The 24936-nt window shown below is 33.8% G+C and overlaps 1 protein-coding gene across 1 annotated transcript; it reads right to left on the bottom strand.

The window, feature by feature from the left end:
• Positions 1–3927: 3927 nt before the first annotated feature.
• Positions 3928–8613, bottom strand: LOC145572645 (uncharacterized). Its single transcript, XM_081631606.1, has 6 exons — positions 8417–8613; positions 7646–7741; positions 6292–6443; positions 5481–5678; positions 4439–4498; positions 3928–4273 (listed from the first exon to the last, which is right to left on the bottom strand). Exons 2-6 carry the CDS (start codon positions 7734–7736, stop codon positions 4106–4108), a joined length of 669 nt encoding a protein of 222 aa, XP_081487732.1. The 5' UTR covers positions 7737–7741; positions 8417–8613; the 3' UTR covers positions 3928–4105.
• Positions 8614–24936: the final 16323 nt, after the last annotated feature.

Below are 24936 nucleotides of genomic sequence, written 5' to 3'. Positions count from 1 at the left end.
AATGATGATCGACTCATAGGAGGAATTTCAAATTAATATAATACTCGACATAGAACAAAAAAAAATAATAAATAAATAAAAAGACATACAGTATTAAGTATTTGATAAGGACTTTTTATTTATTTTTTTCTCAAATGGCCTGCAATAAATTTATATTTTTGGAGTTATAAATATTGAATCAATAATAATAAAAAAAAAATATAGAGAACAAAAGAATGTGATTATATTAGTAAATTAGTAATATTTCACAATTTATATACTTTATTTAATTTTTGACTTTTGAAGGAACACTATTCGTCTTATGAATTCTAAATCTCTAATTTTTTAAGTCACAAATGACTCTAATAATATTAGTTGGTAACTTGATATTAAATTGTACTTTAGATTGTATTATCATAATACTAAAAATCTAAAATACGTACTACTTCACTAGTACCAACAAAAATCAATTGATTGTTGGTGTAGTGGTGATTGAGACTACACTTGGTAGAGAACACTCGTATTCGATCCCCCACAACAATAATTGGGAGGAGACTGGAACCTAACCATTCAGAACTAATCCCCGAATCCAGATTAGCCCAAAGGGTTAATCGGGTGGAACACACCAAAAAAAAAAAAAAAAAACAATTGCAAAATATTTTGTTGGTATCAATAGAATTGAATTCTTTATTAGTATTTAAATGATATTATAAAATACAATTTAATATATTGCAAATGCGTATTATTAGAGTCATTCACGACTCGAGCTATTAGAGATTTACAAGAAGAATGCAAAAGAAACAAAATAGTTGGATGGATAAATTAACGACATAGAATTATTGCAACTTTGCAAGAACATGCATGTGGTCCGACACCAATTGCCTATATGAATTGACCATTTGCTATCCTCTTGCTTTTTAGTCTTGTATTCATTCTACATGTTGTGGATGAATAATAATGTTTACAATCAATATCTTTGCCTTTCCACTTATATGCATAAAGGTCTATTATTCTCTTTATTAATAAAAATTATTTTTAAAATCTAAGAAATGACTCACTTGGTATGATTCATAATATTGGACTATTGTCTAATAAATTGTGAGGATTAAAGTTTGATCAGGAATCCTTCTTCTCGCCATTTGAAATAATATTTTGTGCAATTCAATTATTTTGATTGTATTTTTTGATATCTTGAGTAAGTTGATTTCAAATTTCTATTTCAATGATTTTAATCACAAAAGGTTAATAATTTCCCAAACCAACAACCCACAAGGCCGCAATTATAGATAGATGGAGCATAGGGTCTCAAATCTCAATGGTAAATAGCATTGAAAGGTTATGTGGATTTAAGAGTAATATCTTAAGAATAATTGGAGGACAGATACCTTTGAATTACGCTATTTATTTATTTATTTTTTTAAAAAAAAATTACGCTAAATTATAACGGCATCAAATAAATAAATAAAAAAATTATTTTTATGTTTGTGATTGGAAGACAAATAATTCTTGCCACTTTGTTTTTGAAAACTTTTCACTAGAAATACATGATGTATATGATGTTCTCATTAGTTTTATTTTGGACTGATGTAATTTGAAGAACGATTAAAATCCGTATTGCTAGGTGGACAACTATTGAGTCAAGTTAAGATCTTTTCTTTTTTCTAAATAAAATGAATAATGAGCTGAACACAACATGACTACTCAAGCATAGACCAACACAACCAATTGTAATATCTAAGCTTATTTCCAAGAGAACAACACGACTCATAATTTGTACCATACGTGAACCGGCCTCTCAAACGACAGTAATCAATCCATCCATATCATTATATCAATGAAAAAAATGAAAAATTTAGACAAGTATAGATTCACAAAAATAGTACTCCAACTGTTAGAATACACGTTAAGTGAACTTTCTTAGAAACTTAATTTGGCACCACCTATCTAATCTACTTTAGCTAACAATAGTAACAACATTTCTTATGTCAAAAAAAAAAAAAAAAAAAAAAAAAACAGAAACTCAATAATTGACTACAATGTGTCAAATTGTCAATCCGTGATAAAGTATTACCAAGAGTCCAAGATGGGATATTCTCCAATCCTATTCAATAATCCTTAGGGCTGAGATTCGGGATTAATTTTCAGTCGATATTGTTGTTAGCCCGTCTGAATTTTCGATTTGGTGGGGTGTGATGATTTTCTAATTTGACTGAATTTTTATGTTTTTACATTAAAGTTTTAAATAAAAAAAAATTTCAATCAAATAATATCAATAGATTTGTATTAATGTGTGTCTTTTCAAATATGATTTTTTTTTAAAAAAAAAAATTCATTACTGAAATAAGGATTTTTGGAAAAAAAAAAAGGGTATCAATTTTGAAATAAGCAAATATTTATTTAAATTAGCTGAAGCTTTACTCCCTATATTTTTTAAATTTTTTCCATGGAGGCGGATGCACAATGCTTCGTGTATCCGTTTTTTTTTTAAAAAGGCAGAATGAACATTTAGTTGTTCAGTAAAGAACATACAGTTATTTTATTAAGAACATCTAGTTATTTTATAAAGAACATCATGTATAGTTGTATTATAATGAACACATAGAAGTTTTGTAAAGAACATATAGCTATTGTGAAAAAACATCAAACTTTATGTTCTTTATATATATCTAAAGAACATTCATAATATTAATAAAGAACATGATAATTAGAGATGGTCAACTTCAGTCTGGCCCGATCCGGCTCGAAAATAAGGCGGGTTTAGGCAAGCCTAAAAATGTATTTTTAGTTAAAAATCCAAACCCGACCCGAAAAAGCTCGAAAAGCCCGCTATATTTTCCGGGTTTGGGCATGAGATATTATGTTAAGGCTCGGCCCGACCCCAATTTTTGATCTCCTATAATGATAATTTAATGTAATGAACATTACTTTTATTCAACCCCCATAATCTAAAGACAAAATTAAAAGAATATTTCAAAATAAACAATTAATATTATGTCACAAATAAACTGACAATCAAAGAACATGAAGATAATGAACATTATTTAACATTCTATAACATGTTCTTTTCACTTTAAAACATGTTCTTTACATTTCTATACAATATTCTTTACAATTCTATAACATGTTCTTTTCACTTTAACTAAATGTTCTTTACATTTTTATGCAATGTTCTTTCCGCTTTTTTTTAGAAGGGATGCACCATGCGGATCATGCACCTGCCTGCAGGAACCACACATTGTAGATTTTACAACTGATGTATCTCATTATTTGTATTAAAAAGTATTATTTGTTAGACATAAAATATTTCTTTGCTGTAAATAATACAAAACGGATGTAGCATATTTAATTTACACTAGATTAATTCAAAAGAGTCTTTATGAGAATCTCGTGAAGTGAGTTTTTATGTAGGGGTTTGTCATGGCTGTTGGCAATGGTTTGTGGTGGTACCACTACCACCTCACTAGTTACCTGTTGGTAAGGGTCTCCCAAACATTTAAAAAAAAAAAATCTCCTTCAAATCTTCAACCAACTTTGCAACAAACTCATCCAAATTAATTGGAAATTGTGATCAAAATTGGACTCAAATGGCCTGAACTTTTGGATTGCCCTTCATAGCTGCTGGTGCAGTGAATGTGGTCATTGGAACAGTAAGAAGAGAGATGATCAATGATAAACTAAGGGGATGACAGCCTAGTCACACGAACACCACCTAAGACACCCGAAAAAATGGCCTCGTTAGCTTTCGAAGGTGTCACCGTGTCAGCAAAACACCCTAAAAAACGCTCTAAGAAGAGAGATGATCAATGATGTCATGCACCTACTCATATTAACAAGTGCAAATGTCCATGTCAATCACTAAGCAGCAACAGAATATTCTCTTAGAATGATCATATGCTATTTGTACTTGTATTAGGCTGAAGAATAAACCTACTTGAGAAAAGGAAGAACTGAATATTCCAAACATAGTTTCAAGATTACGAAGTATTATTAGCACATCGGTGAGTGCTTCTGTACAATAGAATATGACGGTCTTTCTGGCCATAAAAAATACATACCATAAGCATGTTTGCGTAAAATGAAACGCACTTTGTTTAGAAAGATATTATACAACACGACATTAAGATATTTAAGATGAAGTCACCATTTCGATTTTCCCCTCAACTGTCTCTTGTTCTGTCTCAGCGTTGTTGTGCTTACTGCAAGCATGGAATGTGGAGCAGAGGTCGACTTTTGCAATAAACTTCTGTGCGTCAACAAGGATAAGAGGTCCAAACTCGAACACCATGGATTTACACTGGTAAAACACACACAAAGAAAAGGAAAGCTCAGAATCATTCAAGCTTTTTCAGTCCTGTAAATGAAAGGTAGTACGAAAGGCAAACGGAAAAATGACACTAAAGAATGAAGATATTTTTTATTTTTAGGGGTTACTGGATGCAATGCAATAAAATATTCGTACCTTCTTTGTGTAGCGTCCTACAGCATTACAAGCCTTCAGTAGGATCTGAATTACCTCTAGCTGTATACAAATAATCAGAAAATGAGTTTGGTGAATGACTTGATAGTTAAGACAACTAGAAGCTACATTAAGGAAAAAAACGCTATCAATATTTCAATCACCATCTTCGCTAATCTGCTAAATCATTTACTCTGTCACAAGTGACTATATACACATCAAAAACAAGTTACTTTATTATAAAAAATCAAACTTTAATATATTTACTTGGCAATTACTTGAATATAAATGTCAAGGTGGAATACTGCTATTAATGGCCGGAATAACAATAAGAAAGAACACACACACACACACACACACACACACACAAAAACAATAAATAAATAAACAAATTTGCCTACGAAACCAAAATGTACACAGGTTATACTCATAATGCAACCAATGTGCATCTACCATACGAGTATACCCCCCCCCCCCCCTCTTCCCTCTCTCTCTCTCTCTCTGTCTCACAAAACACCCCCCCCCCCCAAAAAAAAAAAAAAAAAAAAAAAAAACAGTCCATACAATAATATGTCAGAGATTTTGTCAAGCAGCTTAACAGCTCAACACAGATCCCCACTAACGTTAACATTCAACTAATGGCCAATTCTTTCTCTCAATTTTTTTTAAAATTTAATTCAAGTACATTATTATTTTTTCACTCTACTTTCTCCACCTTAATTTCTGTGCTCCATACCAATATTAACCTCGAGCTGGGACAGAGGGAGGATGAAACTGTAAAAGCCAAGGTATCTGCTTTGATTAGTCACTCTACAATAAGAAAATCAAGGTATCTTCTTATAAAAATCAATCTACAACAAGAACCTTAGTTGCTAATTGACAATAAAAGACGTGTTTCTTTGTCAAACCTGGGTAGGGAATGGGAAAGGAAAGGTTTGGGAGAGTTGGAACTTGCATTTAGCATCTATTCAATCCTAAAACAGGACTACAAGAGCAAGTAATACTCGATTCATTAGAAAATACAATAACAAAGACAAGTACTGACCTCAGTGTCGGGGTCTTTCAGCTTGTCAAGAGCTTCATCAACAGCTCTGTGGCAAAGATCGCATTTATTTTTCTTTTCAGGAATGGAGGACACCATAACATTTCTACAGAGATCAATTTTCTTGCAAAATCCTTCAGGTTCGACTGATGAAACCTCTAAGAAGAAAAGAGGAGCATAGTAGTTCACCAACAATGTACACTGCCAAAAGAGGAGGAAAAAAAAAACAGTTTAAAACCTTAGCCTGCCAACTGTAAAGTAACGACTAATATTACAATAATGACACAGTATCAAGATATATTTGCTGAGGGATCAAATATATGGGGTGATACTATGCTACGGCTTCAATAACTGAAAGGGCAGACAAAAGTGTAAAGAAAGACATCTAAGCCTCAAACCATTTACTTCTCTTCACAACCCTCTTCAATTTGAGCTTTACATTCGCAAATGATCTTCCAATAAGACATAAAACAACTAGCACAGTTCACTTGTGTATGACACATCTTAAACATCTTCTAATGAGCCAATTATCAATCAGGAATTAATGTAGCAAAAACTATATTTTGACATGTTAAGAAACCATGTAACAATCATCAGACCAGTTTTCGAATTTGACTGATCACATGAAGCAACTACTTTCACCTAAAATTATTATGAGGAAACTTATAGAAAGGGAACCAACATACAAGAAATATAAATAAGTTGATGCAAAAATATTAATGAAAGATAGCAAAGAAACAACAGTGGAGAACAGAAGAATTGCACAGATTTTGGCAGAGCTAACAAACTTATTCTGCCTTGAAGAGCTCAATACCTGCTTCGCCAAACCATGCATTTGTAAGCAGGCCTTGTGAAGGGACTCCATAGTCTCATTATGGGTCTTGTTTTGGTTAAGGTAGTCAAGAGCCAATGTGGTATACTCTTCACACATAGTGCAGACATCAATAGGTCCGGCAATTTCCAAACCTGAAAGTAGGACATCAGATTATCAACTGACTACACCAGCAACTGATAACTAGTTCAAGAATCAAGACAACATCATCTTGTAGGGAGTTGAGATCCTTTAACAATTAACATTAATAATCAAACAGAAGTAAAAAATTTGTAGTAAATAATAGGATCCCATCATAAAGTTTCTTGGAACTTTCCTAGGATATGTAAGCATAGAAAACTAAGCAATTACAATATTTTGGTACTGGTTGTACTTGTTTTTTTGGTCACTACAAAAAGCTTTATGAGGTCCATATGGCCCTCAATTCTTTACCAACCTCTTTATTTCCAAAGTCAAATGTCTTTCATGCAATTATTAACTCAACATACGATTCAAGATGGCTCTCACAAAGACAGCAGCACATCACAACACAAATTCATAAATATCTTTCTCCATATTTTTAGTACCAGAACCTAGATGAGAGTATCAGTATGCCAACAAAACTGAAAAGAAAAAAATTATAGGGCATTGTCCAAGTATGCTAAATTTGTGACCTTCCATCACATCTCAATAGCCTCAATAAAAATCCAATCCAGCCAAGGCACATATAATCCAAAGCAACATGAAAAAAAGAAAAAGGAAATCGAAACCTAAAAAACATGCCAATTATTTCCAATACTCCAAAAGGATACCTCGACCTTTCAAACCCAACAGTCAATGACATTGGAAAAGAGAAAAAATCACATAAAATCATGGGACATACACATGTAGCCATAATATTTGAAGGTAGTTCTGAAATTCATCAATCGAATGAAATTTGGTGACACATCCAAGGCAGGGGCCTATATGAGGAACTAAATCAGTATCAATATTGAGTTCATATGGCCAGTATGCCATATGCATGGACATAGTCATTAATTTAATAATACAATGGAGATATAAATAAGCTACGAAATTTAACAATCCCTATTGTTTCAGAGATTCTGTGAATTAATGTAAACAAACAGAAGAATATAGAAACAGATTCCGTAAACAATTAAGGTACGCAGCACCAAAAACATTTGTAACAATAGCAGTATCAATCAGATACTTATATCATAATCACAGAGATACTTATATCATAATCACAGAGAATTCACAAAATCACAAGCTATAACCATGAAATTTGAGCTAAAAAGATATCAAACACGGTGAAGTGATCACATAATCTGCAGCAAAGATAAAGCTGAATTATTACCTGAAACATCCGAAGCTGCTAAACTTCTAGCATCACACACCAAATTACCAGCTAAAACTAAAAGAAGTACAAGCCCGATTCGGACATCCATGGTTCCTGAATTAAAACATAAGAAGCTTGGTTCAAAAAAGTCTCTCTATGTCTATAATAATAACTATTGGCAATTGATGAAACATTAAGAAGATTGTAGGTCATAAATCAGAAATCCAAAGCCTAAGAATCAAAAAATTTGATTACAACAACAACAAGTACAACGCAGGTACATCATCATCCATTCCTAATTAGGTTTTATAAAGAATTGAAAAATCCAGTTTAAAATATCAACTAATTAACTTCTTAATCGAATTTTCAGGCCAGATTAGAAATTTTGAGGTCAACCATGATTCTCAAATAAAAACAGAGAAATTTTCACAAAATTGCGATGATAAATTCAACTAATTCATGGTAATTTCCACAACAAGAAAAGTTCTTTATCAATTGAATTGATTATTCATACAATTAATAATCAAGATATTTACCACGAATTTCCATCACGAATTAATGGTGGGTTTAATTAAATTAAAGTATAATCACGAAAAAAACCAGAAAAACAGCAACTTTCATCAAATAATTCAGACGAACAATCAAATTATACAATCAAGATAACAACTTTATTAGAAAAAAAAAAAAAAAAGTCATACAATCAACAAAAACCAATACATAAGACATAATAATCAAAATTAAAAAATTAAACAAAATCAAAGTAGAAAATAATAGAAAAGAATTAGGTACCTGATTTTTTGTGAGGATTGAAGATGAGTAGGAAAGAGATTAAAAAGGTTGGAAAGAAGAAGAAGACTACAAAAATTGAAGAAGATTCCTTAGAGTGGGTTTGATGGGGTGAAGTTGAAGTTTTAAAGAATTGGTGAAGAACATGGAATTTAAAGGGCCCACTTTCCAAATATTTAATCACAATTCTAATAGGAGTATGATATTTGTATACTCAATGAGATATACTGATATTGACTTTGGGTAATATACACGACAAGTAGTAGACAATAATCCTAATTATGTTTGTCGATAGTTATTTTATTTTAACTACATACAGAGTAATTATAGGTGTTAATGAACCGAGCTTATTCAAGTATGAGCTTGAGCCTCAAGTCTCGAGTTTTTGGATCTTGAATTCTCAAATTCAATTTATTTCTACACGGGGTAAAACTTATTTTTTAAGTTGTAATTTATTTATTTTTTTGGAAAATGATATATATATATATATATATATATATATATATATATATATATATATATAACCCGAAGGGCTTTGAATAAAAGGCCAAAAGAGGAAAGTATTAATGAAATATTTTCATTAATTACACTAATTTGTATGTGATTTTATCATGTATTCCTAAACTAATAGGAGTACCAAACGAAGGTAGTATATTTAATGCTTATATACAAATCATTAAGTTGAGCTATTAGATGTTGGACATTTAAATTTTTTTAGTTGAGCTATTAGATGTTGGGCATTTAAAACTTTTGAGTCGATCTTGAATAGTTTTTTAGCTGACTCTGTTAGTATTAAGGATGATTCTAGAAAAGATCGACAACTACTGATTAAGGTTGTAAATAAGTTGATAGTTTTGAGATAGAGCTCATATTTAACTAAAAAGGTCAAGAATAACTAGTTTATCTATATTTAAGAATCATGAACAAACACCTTTCATTACACTATTTCTAATTGACTATATATGAAGTACATTGAGCTTGATAAAATGATAACCCTAATTTATTATAGTAAGTACTTACTTGTTAGGTATCATATGATTTGGACTAGGAAATTTCCCCTGATCAAATGACAAATGAGTGATAAGAGTACTTGGATTTAGTGGCTTAACTTAAATATTCTAGGAGAAGATTTGGTTTACATCTCGGCCTTTTCAGTTGGGCAACCCCAAACAAGTATATGCCTTAAGCTAGGTTTCTTTCCCGTCCATAACTCATAAGGTGTTTAGGAACTGCCTTACTATGTGCGTGCTTAATTTGCTTTCCTTTGATGCAATTAATACACATATTTAAATCACTAAGAATGATTGAGGAAGAATATCATTTTTCATCAACTCATTAACATCTTGTTGGAAATTACCCAATCTTTGATGCCATGAGAAAGCAGAATTTTCATTCGATGCACTACGCTCGCTTAATGCCTTGACTTTCTATATAAAACAAGGATTCTAAAAATTTATTATCAAGATTGAACCTGCAAAGTGAATCAATCAAAGTACCACTACCATATACTTAATTATTCTTGTACAATGAAAATCCACCATATCTATATTTAATTTAAAATCCTAAATCATCCAAATTACTACTGATAGATACAAGATTTTTAGCACAATTTGGAACAGAAAGACATCTTTTAAGATATTAACAACATCCAGTGTTTAAAATTAATACATAGTCCCAATTCTTTTTATTCGTGCCTTCATAGTTCATCTTGCTTCCCATGAACAAATACTGCTCAGTTCTGTCTAATGGGATGGATAAAATCCCTATTCAATATGAGACACACGAGTGGTAGCACCAGAATCAAACGACTAAGTACTTTTACGCACTTGTATAAGTTTCGATTCAAAACAACTGTAATAATGCATATTTTTCTTCTCTCAAGCCAAGCTATTATTTCTTGAAGTGTCCAGATTTCTTACATTAAAAATACTTCTTTTCCTTTTGGATTTGAGTTTTATGACCTTTTATAAAAGTCTTATCTTTCATCTTGTTCTTGTAAACATCATGTCTTACAAGATGGATTGTTTGATCCTTCATATCTTTAATCTTCCCTCTTCTTGAACCAACATAGCTTTTAATCACTGAAAAAATCCATTTAATATCCTTAATGGTGTTATAGTTCACCTGGAATTGGCCAAAATAATGAGGTAGAGAGCTAATAACGAATTAGACTAAGAATGTCGCATTTACATTCATCCCCATGGCTTTAACTTTGCTGCCAAGTTAGGTATTTCAGTAACAAAGATAGTATAATAATGTTCGGTACTAGAGAGGGTATGGGGGCTTTGATCTAGATAGTAATTAACTAAATTTTCTTTGACCTAGACAGATCCTTAGATCAAACTTCAATCTTGCTTCAAATAAAGTCCAAATGCTTAGGAGTATTGTCGGCACATATGTGATTAGTAGACTCATTAGTGTCTATCTAAAATTATTTATGCTTAATTTTTGCTCAAATGATTAGTATATATTTTAGTTGAGGTTCAGTATGCTTTGTAAATTGTTGAACTCTTAATAGAGGCAAAATATAGGGAAATTTAAAGGAAATTAACCATATGGGGATAACTATCCGTTCGCATGCCTCCCAAGACATGTGTCTACCATGCATTTCTAGTGCACACCAAGAACGTGCCTTGGATGCTAGTGGTGTGGGTTGGACGCCCACTTTTGGCAACTCTAGGTTGGTTTTGGACAACGAACCCTAGAGGATACTAAAAAGAAAATTTTCACAAGATTTTAGAAAGGCGAGCACGCAATAGGCTTTATTTAAGGTTTGGAGATGTAGAACTGAGGTGTATGTATATGAAAAGTTATATATAAGAAAATGAAATTCATTTGCATTTTTAAAACAAGGTATGACATATTTTCCTTACTCCTCACTTCTCCCTTCTTTATACTTCTATACTTTTCTTTTTCTCCATGAGTTTTTATATAACCAAACAAGCCTAAGATCACTTTTTCCATTAAACACTTTTTTATATATATAAATATTTCAAGAAAAAAGTTAAAATAATCATATTTGTTGTTTCCCATGATTCAAAAATAAGAATGAGAATATTCATATTTGTTGTTTTCCATGATTTTGAAAAATATTCATATTTGTTATTTCCCATGATCTTGAAAAATAAGATTGAGAATAGAAACTCAAAAAATCTACTATTTTATTTTTGTTTTCAAAATACATTTTATTATTATGATATAATTTAGAATAATAATACGAAGTATATCTTAGTGATATTTTAAGATGAATTTATGGTAATTTTATATTGTTTAGGATTAGGTAAATTATACTACGAGTGTTTAGAATATCACTATGAAATTATTAATATTTTTTTTTGTAAAAAATTTTAATCATGAGTGTTTATTTGTAGACATTTAATAATATCTCAACATCTCTAATCATCAAAACACATAACCCGTCATCTATCCAAATCATCAATGTACCAAAAATAAAAAAAAAAACAATCAAAGTAGATGCATAACAACTTCAATCATTCCTAACTACAACAGTTCTAGTACCCAATTATACAATTATGATAACAAACGCAACATTTTGAGTTACTAATTGCAGTTTTTCAATAACGTGACTAAAAGATTAGTAGACCTATATATAAAATCAAAGGAGAATAAAATATATTGTTAATTCGCAATATCTATTTTTAGAACACTTTTCATTGAATTACACCCAAAAAAACATTATGTATGATAACCAATTAACCAACTAAAACACTACTAACTTAACTCGATTTGAAACAATCACTATTTTCTAATGAAAGTTATAAAACTCCCTATTAAATCTTGCATGAGAGAAGTTGAGATTTTCATAACTTTTATTTTTGTTGTAATGTCTTAGCAAATCCATTAAAAAAATCTATTTTTTTTAAATATATATAATAAGTCAGTTCAATCAATATTATAATTCATTAAAAAAAAAAATTTATTTTATATACCTGAAACAAATTACATTAATTTTGAAATTAAAAAATAACGTGAAACAAATTAAAGTAGTATACATATTTTATATTAATCTTTCGATTTTTGATGCACTATAAAGTGTATTGTAGCTCGAAAAAACTAAACCAACACTCCATTTATATTGTCCAATTTGTTAACTACTATATATATATTTACACACATATATATACACACACACACACATATGTATGTATGTATGTATGTATGTATATATATAAATACATATATGTATGTATATATATACATATATGTATGTATATATATAGATTTAATTGGTTATGTTAATTAAAAAATAAAATATAATCTTTAAACAAGAAACTGGTGTGAGGTACAATATTTTTGAATTTTTTTAAATAATTTTTTTGTATTTATGTCCTAATTGTTATATATTCCTAATATTTTATATTTAAAGATAATATTTTATATTTAATTAGTTTTGATTTAAACTTAAAAATTTGCCAATTTGCTTACGTGACACTTGAATTATTAATTATAAAAGAAATTAATTGTAATATCCCGTATTTTTGAAACGTATTTTCTAATTAATTAGTATTCTCTTGAAAGGGTATTTTAGTATTTTATTTTACTATTTGAATTTTGAGCTAAAATGATATTTGAATTTTGGCGCCAAAAGTATTTAAAAACTCGATTATTATTTTTGGATTTTGGATAAGATTTATTGTCCATTTATTTTTTATTTTAAAAAATCGGATTATTTATATATTTCGGATATTTTAATTAAAGCAAAAACTATATTTTATTATTTAATTAATAGGTCCAAAAATTCCTAATGATTGACTAAGATTTTTGGATTTTCCTTGTGTGGAAAATCTGATTTTCTAGGTTAATTTATTTGGTATCTTTTTAATTAATTATTTTGTACAATAAATATTATTTACACAATTATTTTTAGGAAAAATTGTCAAAAATAATACAAACTTTGAGTGATCCACCAAAAACAAGTCAAACTTTTGATTATTTCTAAATAATACAAACTTTAAGGGGAATCTGCTTTAAACGGGTCATTTTACCTACAACCTAAATGACCGGTATTTTTTTTTTTTTTTTATATATAAATTCAATTAACACTTAATGAAAAATTAATTAACATTAATAATTAATTATATTGATAATTAGGAAAAAAAACCACTCAACCTCCCCACCACTAGCAGCTTCCTTCCCCTAATTCCACCCTCAACGGCGCCAGCCCTGCTATCGCCACCCAGCCCATTCGCCCTCCCCCAACCACCATCACTGAACCCTCTCCTTGAAACCCCTTTCCTTCCCGACGAAAACCCACGAAACCCCTTCTCTACATGCGAAAACCCATAATTGCTCTTTCTCCCGCCCTCGAAAACCCTAGTCGGTAGGATTTCATGGGCGGGCGAATGGGCAATTAAGGGTTTCGTGGGTTTTCGTAGGGAGGGAGGGGGATTTCGTGGGTTTTTGTGGTGGGTGGGAGTCGGGGAAGGGAGTGGGAGAGGTAGGATGCCGGAATTATTGGAGTCACTGCCCTGGGGGAGGGGATTGAGGCGTCGCCCCGGGTGTCGCCGAAGGGTTGGCACCGGGGAAAGGGGATGGGCAGTAGGGAAAGGAATGGGTGGTTGGTAGGAGGGGGGGGGGGGTATTATTTTTAAAAAATAATAATAAAATTTAAATCTTTTCAAACAACATTAAATAAAAAAATAAAAAATTTAAATTAAATTGTCAAATCAATTAAACAATGACACGTGTCCCATATACCTATTAATCAAGTCACTAACCGGTCATAACTTGTTTAAAGTAGATACCTCCCAAAGTTTGTATTATTTAGAAATAATCTAAAGTTTGATTTGTTTTTGGCGGATTGCTCAAAATTTGTATTATTTTTGACAATTTTTTCTTATTTTTAAGCCTTAAATCTAGCAAAATATTTCCCTAAATACTACAAGGATGTCCGAAATTTTGAAGCTATGGAAGCTCAAATATTTCGGCCACCATATGCTAATTTTGGGTTAATTATTTTGTTAGTTTTGTATTTAAATATCTTCCTCAAATTCCTTATTTCCTTAATTCCTCTTTTCTATCTCACAAAGATTTGATCATTTTATTTTGTTACCTTATATCTTCCTTGATTATTCTACAAGTAATCTCTTTTGCCATATTATATTTTATGACAACACACTTTCCTTAAATTAATTAATCACCTTAATATTAAACTTTCCATAATTCTTTAACTCTCTTCTCCAAGTAATTTCCTTAATTTTTTACCATAATTCTTTCTACATTCTCCTACTATACCATAATTTTTTCATTCATGAGCCTATAAATACCCCCTTCATACCTCTCATATTCTTCACACCAAAACCCAATTCTCTTCTAATAGATATTATAGGATTACGATAATATTTGTTGCAGAGCTAGGATATATTGTATATATTTTTGATATAGTTTGTATATTTATCATACTAGGATTCCTAACAAGATTAGGACTATTATTGTAACACTATATATATTGATCAATGGTACACACTCCAATCTGAAGAGTTTTCCCGAAATCCAACATGGTATCACAACTTAGGTTTTAGATCTCAATTTTTTTCCCCAATTTTTTTGGTTTCTTTTTTGGTTTTAATTTGGGACCTTAGCTTCCGCTCTTATTTTTTGGTTAATTGATTAACCAAAATCCTTTACCGCTTTGTTTCATCGGCTATTTTGTCTTCTAGCAAGCACTTGTTTTTTTTCCCAATCTCTTTCTTTTGTTCTCTGCCTATCACCATGGCTAAGGATGATGAATCAACGCCCCCTCCACCACCTAACTCATCAAAGTTTCACCCCGCGTTGGCAGTGAATAATATAAAGAATGCAATTCCCCTTGTTCTGTTGAATAATTTTGAGAATTTAGACAAAATTCATGTTAATTAATTAGTTTACTTAGGCAAAGGTGTTATAAATTAATTAGTAAAAGATTATTAAAGCAAATAATATGTTGAAGGAATTTAAGATTGTTCTCGGCAACGAGAAACCCATTAAACGTTAATATAGCAGTTATGTTAATATGGCAGTTATTGCCATATGACGGTTTCGCTTGTTAAAATATGGCAGTTATTCCATATGACGGTTTTCCTTCAACATGACAGTTATTTTTGCATGGCTGGTGGTTTATTTTTGCTTTAGTATGTGTATATATATATATATGTTGTCAGAACCTTTGAAGACCGATTGCAACATTAATTTGTCATCATCATATTTCTCAAAGTTTTGTTTTACATTTGTCCACAAATATACTACACACTATTGTAGTTGTCTTCGTTGTATCTCCTAGTAATTTCGTAATACCCGTTGTGTTTAATCAGGGTCGAACTAATTACTTTGGGAAATTGATTTGTTCAGGCCTCGAAGTGTTAATTTGTTCAAGTTCGTTGCAATTTTTGTGACCCTGTAAACCATTTTCCCCAACATGTTCTTGACTATGAGAAGGTCTATTACTCAAATTGGGTTGAGCTTTTTGAGAACCATGCTTCCGCCTACAATGTGTTAGATCACACTGACTCTACTGTTTCCCGTCCTACCGATATTTCGGACTCTTTATGGACACGTTTAGATGTTATTGTTAAACAGTGGATTTACAGCACCATCTATACGGACCTCCTTGAAACGATTTAATCTCGGAAAACCACCGCTCAAGAAATTCGAAACCGATTCAAGGAAATTTTTCAAGATAACAAGAATTTTCAGGCTGTCTATCTTGAAACGCAGTTTAATAGTTTAATATGCTACACCTTAGCAAATTTTCAAGTGTTAATGCTTACTGTCAACAGTTGAAGAGCTTATCCGATCAACTTGCCAATATTGATCACCCTGTTTCGGAAAATAAGCTTGTAATTCGACTTGTTACCGGGTTGGTAAACACGGACTTCGACACCGTCGCTACTCTCATTTAACAAACAGACCCGCTTCCCTCTTTCAATACCACGAGATCTTGGTTGCTTCTTGAGGAGTCTCGTCGAGCTAACGACCAAAACTCCACTTCTCACACGTCGTTTGTGGTGCAACAAGATCAATCCTCCAATTCTGGCGGTAATACGGCGCCAGTGGCGGAGACAGGATTTGTAATCTGGGGGGGACAAATTTTAAATGTTTAATAAAATCGACAAAAATTTTAAGAAAAAAAGATGATCACATAAATTGATTAATATATATTTTTGTTATGGACAACACAATTATTCCTATATGGCAAAAGAAGAGTTTTTATAAGTTTCATTGCATATTAAGAAAAATTATCAACAAAAAAAAATATTTTTTTGTTGGTGAACCTCAATTGTAAGTTATGTGATCCCAATAATCGAAAAATAAGATTTATCAAATAATAAGCGTTTTTTTTAATAGCAAATAATAAGCGTTTAAACAATATGAATATAGATATAAAGGGATTTCAGTTTTTATAAGTTTCATCCACATATTTGACTAATAAAATTATTACAATGTGTTCTGTAAAAATAAAATTAGAAATTTAGTTCCAAACAATATAAAATAAAAAATTTGAATTTAGGCGCACATAATTAAAGAGATAAAAAATACGGAGATATGTATTCATTACAAGTAGTTGAATAGCACATTATTTATCATTATCAAAAAGGCGGTACTTGATTAAATAGTAAACTGTGTCAAAAAGCCTTATTCAAGGCCCAACACAACCACTAGACCATCTTATTCAATGGGTCGGCCCCACAACAGTGGCCTAGCTATGCAGCCCCACAACAGTGGCAGTCACAACAATGGCAAGGAGGTTGGGCCTCTCCTCCTTGTCCATACCCTACAACTCCTGGCCAAATTGGGCAGCCTATGGGGCAACAATCTCCTAGAGTTCCCCCTACGGCTCGTGGCCCAATGCAACAAGCTTATAGGACTAGTCCAGCTTACTATGGCCAATTATACATTCTCATGGAGTTAGGATCGGCTTTCTCATCCATGAATTTGGCAAATACGGACAATGGATGGTACATGGACTCGCGTGCGACCTCACATTTGACTCATAATTCAGGTACTCTCATGCGCTTGTTTAATTTGAGCACTAACAATTAGGGGTGTCGATTCGGTTTTCGGTTTGAATTTTAGACAAATCCAATCCGATCCGAAATAAAATTCGGTTTTTAATTTTCAAATGCAATCCGATATGAATTTCTCAATCCAATCCGAATTACAATTCGGTTATTTGGATCAATTCCGAAAATCCGAATTAAAATACATTGCAAATTTTTTGGGTCTAAAGTGATTATAAAAGTAAAAAAAAAAACAATTATAAATTTGTACATTATTAATATAAGTATTGAAAACATAGTTGTTGCTTACGTGGCTCGACACTTGATGAAAATTTGGAATGTCAAGTGTCGATGTCTCGTGGCCTGCTGCAAGACCGACTTTATATATTAGTGATATGATATATTAGATAAAGTCTAATGATAATCATACATAGTGCTCTAAAATCTTTATCTTAAGCGGCATTTTAAAATCTGATTATAATCTTATATGGCTCTCTAAATCTATGGAAAAAAAACTCCTCTATAAATATACTATTATTGTGCCCAGGTGATAATCATACAACCACTAGACCATCTTATAACTTTGTGATATATGTTGTTTATGTAATGTATATAAACGTATTCACTGTATCTTTTTGTGCTAACTAAAATCAATATTTTTTTATTTTTTTTTTTTTAGAAAATGGGGGGACAGTTGTCCCCCCATGTTCCTATAGTGGCTCCGCCATTGTACGGTGCAACAACAGCCATCACCGGGAGGTCGCAGCTTCGGTGGCGGTCGAGGTGCCGAACGTGGTGGCCGGTCTGCAGGTCGGGGTAGCGATGGAAAAGGTTGATGACGTGGTGGTCGCGGCAACTCTAAGCAACTCATTAACTCACAACAGCAACAACAAAATTCGACCCATCAACAAGGTCAATGGGTCGGCCCCACAACAGTGGCCTAGCTATGCAGCCCCACAACAGTGCCAGTCACAACAATGGCAAGGAGGTTGGGCCTCTCCTCCTTGTCCATACCCTACAACTCCTGGCCAAATTAGGCAGCCCATGGGGCAACAATCTCCTAGAGTTCCCCCTACGGCTCGTGGCCTAATGCAACAAGCTTATAGGACTAGTCCAGCTTACTATGGCCAATTATACATTCTCATGGAGTTAGGATCGGCTTTCTCATCCATGAATTTGGCAAATACGGACAATGGATGGTACATGGACTCGCGTGCGACCTCACATTTGACTCATAATTCAGGTACTCTCATGCGCTTGTTTAATTTGAGCACTAACAATTAAGGGTGTCGATTCGGTTTTCGGTTTGGATTTTAGACAAATCCAATCCGATCCGAAATAAAATTCGGTTTTTAATTTTCAAATCCAATCCGATATGAATTTCTCAATCCAATCCGAATTACAATTCGGTTATTTGGATCAATTCCGAAAATCCGAATTAAAATACATTGCAAATTTTTTGGGTCTAAAGTGATTATAAAAGTAAAAAAAAACAATTATAAATTTGTACATTATTAATATAAGTATTGAAAACATAGTTGTTGCTTACGTGGCTCGACACTTGATGAAAATTTGGAATGTCAAGTGTCGATGTCTCGTGGCCTGCTGCAAGACCGACTTTATATATTAGTGATATGATATATTAGATAAAGTCTAATGATAATCATACATAGTGCTCTAAAATCTTTATCTTAAGCGGCATTTTAAAATCTGATTATAATCTTATATGGCTCTCTAAATCTATGGAAAAAAACTCCTCTATAAATATACTATTATTGTGCCCAGGTGATACCCATTTTTTTTAAAAAAATTTGGATAAACTTTTTGGCTTAAATGTTGAATACAGTCATATAATCCCTTCGATAATGCAAGAAGTTAGACATATAATAATTGTATTGCTTATTTATATAATAGTGAACTTTTTGTAGTTTTGTTTGTAAATCGATATCTACGTTATTATTGACTTGAAATGATTTTCATTAAACTTAAATGATTTTTATTGAACTGAAAGTATTTTTACCAAGAATAATTATTATATATTTATTTAAGGATTAAAAATTATTTTTACTAATTCTCTATTATTTTGTAAAATAATTTAAATCTTATACACACACACACACACACTCTAATTTCTTCTAATTACCTTTAACCCACCAAATTACTAAATAATTAGATTTAATTAATATATATAAAAAAACCCACCACCCCCTTTCCTTCCTCGCTCCTCCCTTTCCCTTTCCCCTTCCTCCTCCTTCCTCCTCCCAAGGCATCAACCCCCTCCCCCACCAGACCCGCTATCTAGATCCCCACACCTTCGGCGACCTCCTTCACCGCCAAAAGACCCTCCTTTTCCCCCTAATCGCACTACCAGACAACCACCTCCTTGAATGTGAAAATCCCTAGAAAATTGATTTGGGCGGGGGTTTTTAAATTTGTGCATCTTGCTTGCAATTGAGGCTTTTTTTGGCTTTTATGTACGTGATGCTAGAGTGATTTAGAAACAAATTACAATTAATTTGGACTTGATTTGAGTATGTTTGAGTAAATAAGGGCCAAAAATTCGAAGGGAGGTGGTGGTCGCCAACAAGGATAAGGGGGAAAGAGAGGGTCAACCGACAGTGGAGGTAGGTCGCTGAAGGTGTGGGGGATCTATGCGGCAGGTCCAGTGGGTAAAGGGGTTGCTTCCAAGGGAGGGGGAAAAGGAGGAAGAAGGGGAAGGGGTGGTTAGGGTGGTGGCATCACTGTGGTTTTATGTTTTATGGTTTTTTGTTTTTCAAAATCATATGATACATGACATATAATGAATTAAAAATTAGTCAAACTTATTAAAATCATGATAATTTTAAAAACTGACAACATAGAAGTGAAAACATCTTTTTTCTTGTTTTCTGTTTTTGGTTTTTTGTTTAAAAAAAAAAAACAAAAAACGATGCTAAACAAGCCCTTAGTAATTGAGTGGGTTACCGATTAATTAGAAGAAATGAGAGGAAATTAGAGTCCAATTAAGTTAATTAAAGGATAATTAAGGAAATAGGTTTCTTCTCGCAAAAAAATAAACATGGTGATTTTTTTACTCCCTCTGTGTTTTAATAAGTGTTACATTTACTAAATCCGGTCGTGTTTTAATAAGTGTTATACTTCATTTTTTGGCAAAAAAAAAAACTCCCTCCGTCCCTATTTGATAGTCACTTTTGGGAAATTTTCACGGGAATTAATAAACATGAATAAGAAGTAGCAAAAGTACATTGAAAAAGTAAATTTACATTGGGTATGCAAAAACGTAGAGAGATAAAGTAATTAAAGTATATGGGATATCAAATTTTACAAGGGAAAATTAAATTTGCACAAATATTTTTGCAAATTGGATAGAATTTTGGTAAAAATTTAATATTGATTGTACTTAAAAAAAGCAAATGTGACTAACATTTTGGGGCACCAAAAATAGAATAAGTGACTATCAAATAGGGACGGAGGGAGTACATTTTAATATCATATCTCTTGGTTTGGGGTATTAATACCTCCAAGTGGACCAAGAGAGGATGGCACGTGTCATTCTAGGAGGTGCCCACTTGGACTCCCCAGATGGGTGACACGTGTCACTCAGATATGCCCCCCGGAAATGGCGGCGTTCAAGGCCCAAATCCCAAGGGGCGCTACCCTAATCCCTAGGTCATCAAATCCTAGGGTAAGGCACGTTTTCCTAGGACCCTATAAATAGGGAGATTCCCCCAATAATTGGGACATCTTGAAACTTTCCATCATTACGTCTTAATCATTAAGGCATTTATTGTCCTCTAAAACAGAGAACACCTGAGCTCGGAATCCGAGCAGATAACTTATTTTCCGCACGTTTTACTCCGATTCCGTACTAACTTAATCTTCGGAGGCGGACCTCCGGCCATTCGGAGCTCCGTTCGTTTTTGCAGGTATAGGCGTCCTTCTCGAATCCAGTCTTCGAGTCGTAACTCTCCCAAGGGACATAAAAACACCCGAAACATTTGGCGCCGTCTGTGGGGAGAGTACCTCTAAGATGGCTTCACAAGATCACCCTGTGCCGCCCCTAGAGACCAATCGGCCTTCGGAGGAAGTACCGGTCCAATCAGACCATGACTCTGGTGATAATGGAGACATTGAAACCTACATAGCCCATGACGGGTCCCTCATCTCTAAGCGCATCCGTCCTTAAGACATGCGAGAGCGCAATGCTAACCAGGCGGGTCCAAGCAGGCCCCCTGGACAGTCAAGTAAGCCCTCAGGGTAGCCGGCTGATCCATCCAAGGTGGCAGGATCAGCCCCAGTCACCCGAGATGAGCTCATGAAATTCATGAGCAGCTTCAAGGGTGAAATTAAAGATTTGATCACCAAGCGGTCGAATGCTCCTAGAAAGGAACAACCGTCCAAGAAACCAGCTCAACCTGGAAAGCAGAAGTCGGTCAAGGACCGTCAGCCGACTCCTCATCCTACTCCAAAGGAGAAGGCTTGATCCCAGATCGACCTCTCAACGTTTCCCAGAAATGGTAACAAGAAAAGCCATCCGGCATGTACAGCCGGATGGTAGCAAGAAAACTTTTTCTGATGCTCGGCAGTACATCGAGCAAAAGAAGACCCAGCATCTTTCAGAGTTGGCATCTACGTCGACCTATCATGATAGCTTTCAGAATACCTCTGTGAGGAATTCTCAATCTGTACATGGGACCCCGTTCAGTGGCCCTCTCGTCCAGTCGGGACCCCATGTAATCAATTTGGCGTAGTATATGGCACAACCATTATATAGGCCGCCTGCTTTGCCCTACATCTTGCCTGCCTTCTTCAGAGGACAAGCGGCGTATAACTACCAGCCTATGGGCTGGCAACTCCGGCTACAAAACCTTAGGGAACAACCCTCTGCGTTCTCCAGGGAAATAGCCGAGGCCAAACAGCCGGCCAAGATTAAAAATGTGTTGGTTGGGACCTATGATGGTACCACCAACCCAGATGACCACCTTCTGGCATACACCCACCTCATGTACTTGTAGGGGTTGGATGATGCCGCATGGTGTCGCTGTTTTCCAGCTATCTTGAAGGGCATAGCCCAACAGTGGTTCGACAATCTGTCGACTGGTTGCATTAATAGCTTCAAGACGCTTGCGTTCTTGTTTGCTTCTAACTTCTCTATGAACATCCCTGCAAAGAAAACGAGCCTTGATTTAGGCAATGTGCAGCAGGGGGATAGAGAAAGGTTGCGCTCCTACGTCAAGCGGTTCAATCTGATGAGAATCCAGATCCAAGGACTGTCTGACAAGGTCGCTTATACAGACTTTTTCAAAGGTCTGAAGGACGGGTCGACTTTCAAGTTCGAACTCGTCCGCTGACGAGTCATATTTATATAGTGTTTATAGGCACGATTATGCTAGTTTTATAGTTGCTTTTTGAGTCTTTTGTCGCTTTTTAGGTCGCAATTACATAAGTTGTCCATTTTGTGCTCTATTACGCTTTGTTTGTGTTTTTTTTAATGTTTCAGGTGGTTTCTATAGCTATTTAAACGCTTTCGGAGTGGTTTTGGAAGAATCGGACAATGATAGGATGAAAAGTCGATGAATCGAGGTCGCTTAATGAAGGATATGTGTTTATGGAAGCTTAGGTTGAGATTTATATGAATGAGTAATGAATATAGCATCCATAGGTGTCATTGTGCACTTTTCAGAATTGAATTTGAGTTAGAAACGAAGTAAAACGATGTTTTACAAAGTGGCAAAACTGACCTTTGCTCACTCTTTTGATCATAACTTCAGTTATACAAATTGGATTGAAGTGATTCAAGTTGCGTTGGAAACTAGACTTGAAGAGATTTCCAACAGTAGGTCACACGCTTATATACAACTTATGAATTAGAGGTTACAAGCCTGTGAAGTTGACACAATGCCCAGTAGCCCCGAGCGAGAGCTCGCATAGGCCTCAAGCAATAACAGCCCCGAGCGAGAGCTCACTCGACCAGGGAGCTATAGCTCCAGTTTATCCACGACAGCAGCAAGCAAGGGGCATCTAGCACGTCTTTTGCTTGGCCCTCGATTCCATCGAGCATCTTCGTGCCACGTCATCTTCTATCGTCCAATCGTTTGACAACTTGTGTAATTTATATTTTCTTATTTCTTTTCTTTATTTATTTTTAGATTAGAATTTGAGGGAATTATAAATGCTCAAGGAGACTTATTTTCTCGGGATGCTTTTTTTATTATTTTACGTTCGTTTTAGCTTTCTCTCTAGCCCTAGTTTTTCATGGACAACTCCATGGATTTGTCCTTGAATTTGTTACTTTAATTTATAGAGGTAATTATATTTATTTAATTTTGATTATGCTTTCTTTATTAGTTTTAGTTTTAATTATTTATTTCATGCTAGAGTAGTTTATTTCTAGGGTTTGGGAATCCATGTTTATACTATGAATCTTGATTGATGTTATTGATATTTTAATTATTGATTTCTCTAATTGATAGTGTTTTGTTATGTTGTTAATCTTGCAACCTGATCAATTGTATGATTAATTCATGTTAATAAGAGTTTGAATCGAAAGATCTTACTTTTAGAGGCTTACCTACAATTAGCTATTCTGATTATGTTAGTGACCGAACTACATATGTTGAATTGAGAGCGTTAAGACCTGACCGTAGGTTTAGCAATTGCTCTAGATAATTGATTGATTGAATTATTATTGATATTTGATAGATTTAGAACTATAAACATAGTGAACCATAACCCTAGGTTCTTTTTATCAATTGTTTTATTCTTATTTTTAATTTAGACTACTTTTCTACCCCAATTTCGTGACATAGTTTAGTTTCACCAAGTTCTTAAAGGTTAGATTAAATAGCCATCTTTCTGTGGATTCGACCTACTTACCCTACTACATTGTTAGTTGGTTTTGTTAGGAATTTATTTTTGACAGGTGTACGACAACCTATCAAATTTTGGCGCCGTTGCCGAGGAGACGGCTTAATTTGATTTGACTTTTATTTTTGGTTGAACTAAACTTGTATATAATTTTTTATTTTTTTATTTTGTATATACTTCCTGTTCCAGGTGTGGATCCAAGGGTTCTGCTGGGTGAGTTGGGCCCCGTCGATAACCTACACATGGCAACACACGTAAACTTCCCTCGGGGTTGGCTCGAGGAACCCCCCTCCGATGCCTAAGTTAGAGAGTGTTTAGAGAAAGAAAGTGTACTTAGAGAGATGTAGAGAGTGTAATAATCTTGTGTGTCTAACCTCTTTTCTGCTGTACTTTGCCCTCTATTTATAGGTGTACGATCTCCTTTGTGGAGAGTTCGGCCTGGTCAGCTCTGCGGGCTGACTCCATCGGGCTGGTGAGCCCCTCACAGTTGTTCTCTCGGTAATGAGTGCGCACCCTGGGAGCTGGGTGATAGTTTATCGGGAGTTATCCTATACAACTAGCCCCTCAAGAGGTGGTATGAGGTCACTCATGCCGACTCTTATTTGCGCGGTGGAGCTTTCCCAACTGAGCCCAGCCGGAAGGAATAGCTCAGCAGGAGCT

Source organism: Chenopodium album, chromosome 12 (genome assembly GCF_948465745.1).
Source record: "Chenopodium album chromosome 12, dcCheAlbu1.1, whole genome shotgun sequence".
Taxonomy (NCBI): Eukaryota; Viridiplantae; Streptophyta; class Magnoliopsida; order Caryophyllales; family Amaranthaceae; genus Chenopodium; species Chenopodium album.
Note: the sequence above shows the minus strand (reverse complement) of the source record. Positions and strands in the feature narration are given on the sequence as shown.

Bases quoted from the DNA above. Each gene is read 5' to 3' on its own strand.
- LOC145572645 (XM_081631606.1), bottom strand. From the start codon at position 7,736: ATGGATGTCCGAATCGGGCTTGTACTTCTTTTAGTTTTAGCTGGTAAT. The intron at 6,444-7,645 runs GTAATAATTCAG...TCCTACTTTCAG, and splicing joins AGCAGCTTCGGATGTTTCAG to GTTTGGAAATTGCCGGACCT. The intron at 4,499-5,480 runs GTCAGTACTTGT...ATTTGTATACAG, and splicing joins TGAAAGACCCCGACACTGAG to CTAGAGGTAATTCAGATCCT.